The sequence below is a fragment of the Amaranthus tricolor genome, chromosome 17 (genome assembly GCF_026212465.1).
Source record: "Amaranthus tricolor cultivar Red isolate AtriRed21 chromosome 17, ASM2621246v1, whole genome shotgun sequence".
Classification (NCBI taxonomy): Eukaryota; Viridiplantae; Streptophyta; class Magnoliopsida; order Caryophyllales; family Amaranthaceae; genus Amaranthus; species Amaranthus tricolor.
The window spans coordinates 8,779,513-8,791,083 of NC_080063.1; the positions used below are offsets into that span (position 1 = coordinate 8,779,513).

General features: G+C 29.3%; 2 protein-coding genes across 2 annotated transcripts; one reads left to right on the top strand and one right to left on the bottom strand.

Annotated features, from left to right (window-relative positions):
- Positions 1–2,295: 2,295 nt before the first annotated feature.
- Positions 2,296–3,933, top strand: LOC130804559 (uncharacterized). Its single transcript, XM_057669027.1, has 3 exons — positions 2,296–2,593; positions 3,551–3,656; positions 3,742–3,933. Exons 1-3 carry the CDS (start codon positions 2,421–2,423, stop codon positions 3,820–3,822), a joined length of 360 nt encoding a protein of 119 aa, XP_057525010.1. The 5' UTR covers positions 2,296–2,420; the 3' UTR covers positions 3,823–3,933.
- A 368-nt stretch (positions 3,934–4,301) lies between these two features.
- LOC130804558 (protein CHLORORESPIRATORY REDUCTION 7, chloroplastic) lies at positions 4,302–5,500 on the bottom strand. The gene is made up of 2 exons (XM_057669026.1): positions 5,182–5,500; positions 4,302–4,647 (listed from the first exon to the last, which is right to left on the bottom strand). Exons 1-2 carry the CDS (start codon positions 5,377–5,379, stop codon positions 4,369–4,371), a joined length of 477 nt encoding a protein of 158 aa, XP_057525009.1. The 5' UTR covers positions 5,380–5,500; the 3' UTR covers positions 4,302–4,368.
- Positions 5,501–11,571: the final 6,071 nt, after the last annotated feature.

An 11,571-nucleotide genomic window follows, 5' to 3' on the forward strand; every position in this document is an offset into this window, starting at 1 on the left:
CATAATGGTTAGATCAGAGGAAAAAGCCGAGTCGGCTTTTGCTCCGATTCCAGGAAAGCCGACTCGGCTTTTCCTGCTGGACAAAACCATTTTTCCAGTACGTAAAGTCGAGTTGGCTTTAGGTCCATTCTTAGAATAGTTGAGTCGGCTTTTCCTGCTAACTCGGTTTTCTAATTTTCTTTTGTCCTTATCCTTTGAACCCCTTTTGGACCGTATATTTTAATACATATTGTCCCGGCCCATTACTATATTTGCATAGCCACTTACTCAATAAAGTTATTTATCAACCTCATTTAGTAAACATTTTAGTATATAGAATGATAACTAATAATAAATAGTATAAATAAAGAGGCATGCTTAATTTAAAGGAATAATATGTCACAATAATTTGTATTAATATATAAAACTTAAATCTTAAATGGAAAATTTATTTTCAATCTTACTAAAATTACATATAATATTCCAATGCATATTAAGAGAAGAAAATTTGTTTTCTTTCTTACTAAAATCACATATAATATTCCAACACATAAAAAGATATAAATTTCCTTAATCTTAAATAGACTAAATTAATAGCCTTATTGCAATAGCATGGATTAATGTATAATAAACTTGTCGTGAAAGCTAAAATAAAGTTATAAGAAAGTGTATGTAAAAAGCTAATTTGAGCGGGATTTTTTTTTCAGAGGCTATCACGTGTCATAAGGTGGTTTTTGCTTTATTATATAGAATAAAATGATTATTCTTAGTAGTTTCATTTCTATATTTATGTTATTGAATTGTTTATAGGGTTTTCATGTTCTTAGGTTATTTTTAATTTTGATTCTCGTAATATATTATAATTGTTCTTTTTAGCATAATTTATGTCTAGATTATAATTACAGTTTTTACTTGTAGTTTCTATGTCAATTGTTATGTTTAGTGAGTACTTTTACTAGGGTAAAGACATTGATCCTAATTTTGATATTAGTTAAATTTAGGAAAAATTGCCCACAACAATCTCATCTTTTCCTAATTTCTCTATAATAATTTAAGTATCAATTAATCATGAATAATCCTAAGTACTGGTATTGTTTGCCTGTGGCATACTAACTTTACCTGTCACCGAAAAAGATAAATAAATATCATTTAATCTTTTTCTTTTTAAATTTTGTTTATTTCATTAAATTACATTTATCCTCATCTCACCTAACTAATCATTTCATCTCCTTCCTATTTAATCTCCATTGTCTTCTCATTCAAAAGAGGAAGCAAGAGAATTATGTACTAGACACTAACTTTATACTTTATGATGTTGAAGATAAGTAGAAAGGGGAGAATTTATCCTACAACAGTGAACCGGCTGTTGCATTAAGGTCTATAAGAATTTAAGAACATGTATAGACTGTCATAATGCAATTAATATTTTCCAAATCAAGCTCTAAAAAACTATTATGCATGGTTTTTCATGAGAATTGGAGTGAAAATAAAAAAGTGTTTTAATGGACAAGAAGAAATAAAATGAGAGAATAATTTTTTAGATTTTAATGTAGAAGAAACAAGAGAATTATTTCATATTTTAATGGAGGACAAAGAAGCTACTATTGGGAAAATGCTAATGGAAGAAGAAGATGATAAAAAAGTGAAAATATGACCTGATACAATCGGTTATAAACACAGCAACAATGCCACAAGAAAACAATGAGTTGTAATTATTCATGGTTAATTGATACTTAGAATTGTTGTAGGGAAATTAGGAAAATGTAGGATTATTGTGGGCAATTTTTCCTTAAATTTATGATTAAATTCATGCTTAATGAACGTCAAATTAAATAGATTTTATTAATATTTTTAATAAAACAGAAATCTGAAATGACAAGAAGAATAATTTAAGATTGAAGTACATTACATATAGGTTAAATTTCTATTGATTATTGAAAGTTCAAAGACTAAACTAATAAGACCCTAAAATAATAATTGCAAAATTTGAGGTTAAATTTTGAATTAGTCGATGAAATAATATTTTTCATTTTAGTCCGTCTCACTTAATTTGTATTTTTTATGTTTGGACAATGATTCACAACTTTCTTATAATTACATCAATGCACTTTAACTCTATTTTAATTTTATCAATACAATTTATTCTCTCACTTTATTTATTATCACTTTTGTAAAAAATATCCTCATCTAATGGAACAGATGAGTAAAAAATATGGATTGGTGGTAGCAAACAAAAAGCAGGACAAACGGCCGTGGTAGGGAAAATGGTTGAGAAGAACGTTATAATAAGACCGTTGCAACATAAGAATACACCCACTAAAAAAAAAACAGTTTATTAATAAAATATTCCACTTGTATTTACAATTATAATTTAAAATCTGCAACCCATATAAACAATAACCTGCATTTGTTCTCCTATCAATTCATTGAACTTTCTCTAAATGGAAAATCCATCCCAACCAAAAACAGCCCTTCAAGAATTACACCAACCATTACCAACACTTGATGATTTTAAAAATAATACTGTTGATCATACTCAAGATTGCTCCAAGTGCAAAACTTTAGGCACTCCTGATCGTCTTAAGCTTCCTAAACCATTCAAGTATCCCGAAAGGTATTATTTTTATACTTCATTTCTTTCATTTTATTCGACACTTTTAATTTATTCTTATAGTTATTTTGATTATTTATATATCAAATTGTTCATAACTAAAAATACAAGACATTTTACTATATTTTTCTAACAAGCATGCATTTAGACGAAAGAGGGGGTGCACATACTTATCTTATACTTCCAAGACACCAAAGATTTTATATATCATGTTAGAATTTAGAAAATAGATACGAGCAACAACATAAACAAAGTTGAAAAGAGATAACCACATAGGAACTTGAAAGAGATTTATTATTAAAACCAATAGGTAGTGTTAGAGTTACTATTGAAGAGGGTGTTCTCAAAATTTTAGCTCACTAGAAGGTTATATATAAACCTCATTAGGAGCCCACTAAAAGGTTTACAAACCTCATTGGCAAGTGCGTATTTAGACCCGGGCTAGCATAGGCCACGACACGACTTGGATCATAAAAACATAAAATTGTATGTTAAATTCATGTTCGGTGTTCGAATCCAAAACCTTTTATGCGTTTTCAACTAATTACATCATGGTATTTCATTTTCTTTGATACTTATAACATTATTTAGTATTTTTCTATGTGCATGATGATGATTTTTTATTTATTTTCTCTTAAACAATGAGAGGGCGTGTAATATTGACCACGGTGAGTAATTTTTTTGGATTCGCCCCTTCTCATTGGAATGAACATCCAATTTAAAGTCTTTTAATATACCATGTTAGAATTTAGAAAATAGATATGAGCAACTCAAACAAGATGGAGAAAATATAACCCTTATACAAATCCAAATAATATTCAATACTAAATCAATTGGTAATAATAAAAATTAATATATAAAGTGACGAATTCCTTTTTTTTCCAAATAAAACAACTCACACTGAATAATAATTTTCAATTAATTATCAAAAATATGAAATAAATTGTTTATGAATAATAGGTATACAAGTCCAACAGATCATATAATATCTCCAATATCAAAGGGTATATTAGCTAGATCCCGAAGAGGTTCTGCTCTTCTGCCACCAACCAAAATCCACTCTAAGGTACTCTCTTCTCTGTTTTCAATTCTTTTCTATCTTTGATCACTTATTTCTGTTCCTAAATCCTAATCATAACTTTACGTAGCAGATTCATGAACTACGATCCCATAAACCAGTGGCGAAGTCAGAACTTCAGATGACTGAAACCGAAATTCAAGGTTTAGTCTAAAGGAATACTACTCTTTTGTCTAAAGATACACACAGAAACAAGTTGTACTTGTACTGGCTATTATTTGTATTTGTATTAATCAATAATATAAATCTTCTGTTTCAATTTCAATTATTTGTGTACAAAATGCTACTATCCATTGTTTTCTAGCATATCAATGCACAGTATTTACTTCTAATATCGTTAGACTATAATTATATTTCTTCGGTTTAAAATACCTGTAACGTTTTACTTTTTACACAGTATAATGCAATAATGCAATTCTTTTTATCAATGATTATGTATTGAGTCGAATCAAATAAAAGTCCACTTGATTAGATTTTAACTTCTAAATTTAATATTAATCATAAATTAAGGGTTATCAATGAATAGTATAATATTTCTAATCTTGTTAGTAATTGAAAAACTTGATAAAAAAATTATATATAATACATTAATGAAGGTTAAGATAGCTCATTAAGGAAGTTAAGACTTGTGAGTCGTGTAAAAGTCAAACCGATGTCATTAAAAAAAAAAAGGTAGTATATAAATGTAGAATGACGATATTTAGTCGAGACGGACTTGGTACCATTGAATGGAACCAACATCTCCATCAATTTCAAGTTCACATACAGATTTAAGGAGAAAAATGACAGCTTCATCAAGTGATTCAAATCTAGCAAGGTCAGGTGGTAGTTCACTGTTGGGCCAATTTTGTAGCCACCCTTTAAGTTTGGCCTTTAATTCTTCTTCACTAATAAACTCTTCTTTTTTCCCAGGTTCCAAATAAACATATGTATCTGTATCCATGTAATTTGCTCTTCTTCTCCTACCTGCTGCATAAGTCTGTCCAAAAACCCACCATTTTTCTTTAATAACCATTATTTATAACTTAAAATTATAACTCTATGATTAAAAATAATACTTTTTGTTAGAGTACATCACACATCATTACATCTCAACTATCACCTTAAGCTTTTAGTCGAGTTAGTTTTTTTGACATTTTATTAAAAGCCGACGTGACAAAAGGTCATGAGTTAGAATCTCAATCATTTCCATTTAGATTGGAAAATTCAGCATCAGGTATAAGGAAGACTTGTGTTACATTCACAATTCTATCCTAAAGGGCTACCGTCGGAAGAGCGTGTTAAAGTATATAACATATTGTAAATCTTAATTTTCAATTTAAACTTTTTATTGAATTGATTCATTGAACACTTGCTCAGATACAATAAAAGATGACACAAAGATCAAAAAAAGTTATGGACTTTAAATATAGAGGGGTAGAATTAGAATTGAAAAAGCTATTGAGACATGGCCTAAAATGAAAATATTGGAAAATAAAAAGAGACAGATTCAAATATTGGATATGATTAATACCTTTACTTGAGGGTGATAGCCCTTAGTGATTTGGAGAAGTTTGATATAGGTTGGGTTGGCATTATCAAAAACTTGGTAAGATCCCAAAACCATGGAACATGAGCTTGATTTATCTGTAAGAAATTGATAAAAGATGGAATTGCAGTTTGAAGAAAGCTTACTGATGGGAATAGTCTTAGCAACATAGAAACAGTTCATTTTTTTTATGTTTTTAATGATGAGGCCTTTGTTGAATTGTGCTTCAAATTATCTTTCTGGCTCAACGGAACTCTACTTATCTGTTGCTTTTACTAGCTTTCAGATGAATGGTTTGAGTTCGGATAAGGTTTTTGTTTTTAAAATATGCCCCTTAACTCATTTTATATTATAAACTACCTAAATTATCCCACAATGTCTATATTATTCTTAACAAAAATAAAATCTTTTAGAAATTAATGATTATATTCTGATAATAAATTTTACGGAGGAAAATTGGGACTATAAACATTAAAAAAAATATTAAAAAAAGTTAGTGAAAAAAATATAAAGACCACAACTAATAAAAAAATGTTTTTATAAAATTAATGAGAAACATGTAAGAACCATAAGGAATATAAAAATATTAAAATGAAGTTGGTCGAAGATATGTGGAGACCATAAACATTATTAAAGTATTAAAATGCAGATAAATAAAATTATTTTTGTCTAAAATTTGTGATATAAATAAAAGGATTCTTTATAAAAACAACAAATAAAACACCCCTAAGTGACAAATGAAAACTTCTTTAAGGAACGGAGGATATAGTGATCTTAGTTAGTACAAAGGAAAATTTGATTTTAAATGTAGAAACTTTCTCTATTCCGTTTTTACATGTTTCAACTTTGATTTATCTTTTGTGCAACTTTTAACTAGATTTGTTTTTAAAGATGTTTCGGTTTTCGTAACCTAAAACTACCTATTACATTCTTCTTCTCTTTGATTTATGCATCTCATTTTTCTCGTTAGCTATGACCTCTTCACCATTTTAATCTTTAGTTTTTTTATTAGATTTCCACCCTTCCACCATGGGTCTGCTCTCCATTTTAATCCATATTCATGTGTTTCATGGTCACTTTCTTCCTTTTCACCATTTCTAACCATTTGTATATTTAATTAAATGGTAAGGCTATAAATCTTTACAAAATTAATTGAAGTTGAATTTGAGTTAATGATTTAATTCCCTTCTCCAAAAAATATCCATCTCAATCTTTTTAGGTTTTTTGGGTTTTGCTTTCTTAGTTGATTTTCATACCTATTTCAATTTTATGATCCAGAATTTTATTTGCAAATAATTTCTGTGATTTTTTGTTTTACCATTATCTATGATTATTTCCTTCAATTTTTTTATCTAAAAATTATTTCTTAGTTTAAAATACTAAATATAGGTATAAAGGATTAGTTGCATGAAACATGATAGACTTTCTACAATTGTTTTTTCAATTAGAAAAGCTGTCCAATTTCTTCTCTCAATAAAAAAAAGTTTAGTTCACATACCATTTTTGATGAAGGATCAAGAAGGAAGAAAGTGCAAGGAAAAAGATGTAATTGTTTAATATTATTTTAATTATAAAATAGATGTAAGTAAGGTTGTTAGGATTGGATTCTACCTAGGATCGTTGAGAGGTAGAATCAAATTCGATAGAATTGGATCATAGTATCGTGCGATCCTACAAATATGCATTAAGTGCTTTGGAATACTGATTATTAATTATATTTGTTCATTTTTTAAGTTTTTAGGTGTCAGTAAAAACTTATTTTACTTCATCTATTAAGTTTTGAAAAAAAATATTTTTAATAATCATTTTCTAACCATGATGAAGAAAAACTTGAATATTATAGTGATCTTGATATAACTATTTTAAATATAAATATTTATACATAAGTAAAATTTGGATTATATTAAAATATTTAATGATTGAAACTACTATATATGATCGAATCGTAGGATCGTAGAATCGTGTTATGATTTACCATCTAATTTTTTGACCCATTCACCAGGTTACCGGTAAAAAATATCTTTAAAAGCAAATTCAATTTAAAGTTAAAAACTTTAAACCATAAATCAAAGTTACTCCCTCCGTTCCTTTTTTATCTTCCACGTTACTATAACGGGTAGTTTTAAAAGTTCTTCCACTTTAGAATACTTTCTATTTTTAGAATGTTTTTATCTCACTTTTACCCCTTAAAATCCCCATTTTCTTTTAATGTACCCATTTTCTTTTATTTATAATTATTTTCTCTTTCATACTTCCAATACAATCATTACTTCACACTACTATTTAATTAAAATAATACCCACTACAACCTCATACTTCCAATACAATCATTACTTCCCACTATTATATAATTAAAATAATACCCACTACCACCAAAGATTCTCTTTTTCTTAATCTTTTGTGAAATACCCAAATAGGGAGAACAAATAGGAACGGAGGGAGTAAAATCTTTTAACCATAAATCAAAGTTAAAATCTTTAAAAGCCAAAGAGAGAAAGTTATATCTTTAATTAGAATCAAATTTACCTAGTACAACTCTATATAATATGCTATTACTTCTATTATATATCTGTTATATCATACTTTATCATATCATATTCATATTATCTACTAAAGCAATAGTTGACTGCGCCAGGTGTGTATGTTATTACATATTTTCTTGCCTAAATTATTTTGTTGTAATCATAGAAAAAATGTGTTTTTATACGTATTTTGTTTCTTAACAGTTAATTGTGGGAAATAATATTATATGTTGTTTTATGTAAATAACTTTGACCTAATTCTGGAATGTGCTATTTGAAGAGAATATATATTTTTTTTGAAGAGTTTAGCTAAAAAGTATATCATCATCTAAGTCAGTATATTTCGCTTTTAAAAAACTAAGGTTAAAGTCTGGGACGGGAAGGACGGCGGCAACTCATACCCATAAAGGAGAGCACGGCCAAAGGAATCTCCTGACTCGAGAAAGATAAAGAGAAGCAAAAATACGAGCAAGACAACTTGAATGCCTATAGACAGAAGGACCACTACAAAAGAGAACAAAGAACTAAATAGAAAGGAAACGGTAAAGGCAAGGGGTTGAGGGCACTAAGAGGTCAAAGGACGGACATCAGTAATCTAAGACGTGGATATAATGTCTCTAACTGCTCTATCCCTATTTATAGCTATTATATATATGGAAACTTGAATAAAACTATTTAACTAGTTGATATACTACGAGAAAGTGGGGTTTGGCCTTTGGTGAAGTAGATACTTTTTTACTCATAGAATGAGTTGCGATGGATCTATTCAAGTACCATCATCAAATTCTATTGTCGTAGTGATATGAAAAACATCAAATATTTTAAATGAGACACATAAAAATATGGCATATAAACACAAAGATTTATATTTTTATTAGTGAAAGAACTTTTTTACCATTATATTATTATCAAAGACAAATAATACATACAAAACTCCGTTTGAGAACTATCAATCACTCCCACAATTAATGAGAACACTCATTGATCTCATTAAGGCTCTTTCTCAAATTTGAGAATATCAAATGAGCAAGCTTACACCCTTATTTATAGGATTCTACCAAAACCCTAAACCCATAAATTTAGGAAACAAAATATTACTAGGACACTTAGGAAACTATATAATTAAGAAAACTATATTTTCCTCATTATATTTGATCTCTGATTTCCTAATTATTATTAAATAATAATAGAAAATTTATCAAGTAAAATAATATTGGGTTTACTTCTTAACACACCTTCCCTTAAACCCAACATGGCTACCAACTCAAATTAATGAGTCACTAAAAGCTCCATCTTGACAAACTTGTCCCAACGACGTCTTCCCTTGATTGCAAATTTCTCTACCATGCTATAAACATAGAGATTTCTCTCGTTCCTTTGACCAACAATAACCACCAAGAGCCCAATAGTGATCATAATCCTCCCATCCATTATATGGATATGATAGCCCAATTTCTCCATCCTCCCTATAGAGATTAAATTTTTTTCTAAATTAGGTACATACCTTACCTGACCTAGAGTTACTACTTGGCCGTTGTGAAGCACAATCTCCGCCTCTCTGACTCCTGCAACTTCCATTTCTTCTCCATTGCGTAAAGTCATCTTTTTATCTTCACACCTCTTTAAAGAAGAAAAACTTTCCTTCCTCCCACATAGGTGATTAGAACAACCCGAGTCAAAGATCCATCCATCCTTCACCGACTCGTGTATAAGAAGAAGGTCATCACCTTCATCTTGCACTATAGCAATAATTCCCTTCTCTTTGGCCTCTTTTAACTCTTTCATGTCCTCCTTTGCTTTTGGACAAGTATATTGAATATGATCAATTTCCTTGCAATAGTGAGACTTTATCTTGGAATTATATTTGCCACCTTTCTTTTTGTTGTTATATGCCTTAGCCACCATCAACGCCCTATTGCATGTGTCACTCAATTCTTGCATCATAAGTCTTTCGGCTTCTGGAGACACACGATGGTCGCATCCAATGTTAGCTTTATTTTTTTCCACCAATAAACAAGTAATTACATTATTATACTTCTTTGGTAAAGACACCAAAAGGAGAATAGCTTTGCCTTTATTCTTGAACTTCTCATCTAAATTGTTTAGTTGGGTGATCAATCTATTAAAACGATTCACGTGATCTCTCAAGTCTCCATCTTCTTCCATAGTAAGCCCAAACAAGTCCTTCTTTAGAAACAACTTACTAGCCAAAAACTTTGACTGATAAGTCTTTGCTAATTGCTCCCATAAAATCTTGGGGTTATTCACCTCAAGACCATCATACTTGATCTCTGGTGCAAGTGCTAATCTAATAGTTGATGACGCACGCAACTTCATATCAACCTACTTTGATTTTTCAATCACCGTGGGCTTTTTATCTTCAAGAGTTACATATAACCCTTGTTGGATCAACAATTCTTTCACTGTGCTTTGCCATAATGTAAAATTATTCTTCTCATTAAATGACTCGAATAAAAATCTCCCACTTATTAATTTTTCCATCAGTACTACCACGAACCTTAGCTCTTGATACCACTTTGATTGAAAAAACAACAAATACTTTAAAGGGATACACACAAAAATATGAAACACAAACACAAAGATTAATATATTTAAGTGAAAGAACTATTTCACCCTTATATTATTATCAATGACAAATAATACAAGACTCCATTTGAGAACTCTCAAACACTCCCACAATTTATGAGAACATTCATGAATCTCACATAGGTTCTCTCTTGAATTTGGGGATGTTCAAATAAGCAATCTTACACGTACCTTTATTTATAGGAGTCTACAAAAAACCCTAAACTCATAAATTTAGGAAACAAAATATTACTAGGACACTTTAGGAAATTACATAATTAAGAAAACTATACATTTCTAATTATATTTGATCTTCAATTTTCTAATTATTATCAAATAATAATAAAAAATCTATCAAATAAAATAATATTTGACTTCTTAAGATGTAGAAGTATGATATATGACTCATATCACTATGCAATACTTTCTTTCCTTTTAATTTTACATTAATTACATTTTATTTCTTTTAACGGAGTGATGAAAATGTTTTTATATGCTTATATTATTTTAAATAAATAAAAATATTTATACAATAAGTACTAAATCAGAAATCAGTGTGTCACATGACAATATTTAATTATTTTCCTCCTAAATTCATTTATGCTTATTGTATGTGCCAATGTACTTTTTAAAATAATTTATCCATTTATTTATATACAGCCAAATCCTTGTATTTTATACATTAATATCTATTTGCCTAATTTAGTAATAATAATGTCAATTTTATTAGGAAGAAATGTCAAAAAGTATCTAATAAATTGTTTTTTCAAAAAAGTACCTAATAAAAAAAAATTTCCAAAAATTACCTAACAAAAAATTTCCTTTCCAAAAGAGTATCAAGTAACGGCTGGGGTTAAGTTTTCCGTTATCTTTTTTTCGCATCTTTAAAAAGTACCTAATAAAATTTTTCTTTTCAGAAGAGTACCAAAAACACAACATAGTTATCCAATACAAACACAACATCATATATACAAGTGGTCTTTGAATTTTTCCCCATATTATCCCCTTCATGTACAATATACAAGTGGTACCTAGGGATGGTCATGGGTCCAGGACCCTGTTGGACCCGCCCCGGATCCACCCCTTTTATAAGGGTCTGGGTCTTAATTTTTGAGACCCATCGGATCCGGATTCGGGTCTGGATCCAAAAAATTTCTGACGGGTCCGGGTCCGGGTCCGGTCCTAAGGTGAAGACCCCGACCCGGACCCTAAACTTTTAAATTTTATATTTTAAATTTCTGATATTATGATTTACGAATGGCGTGGG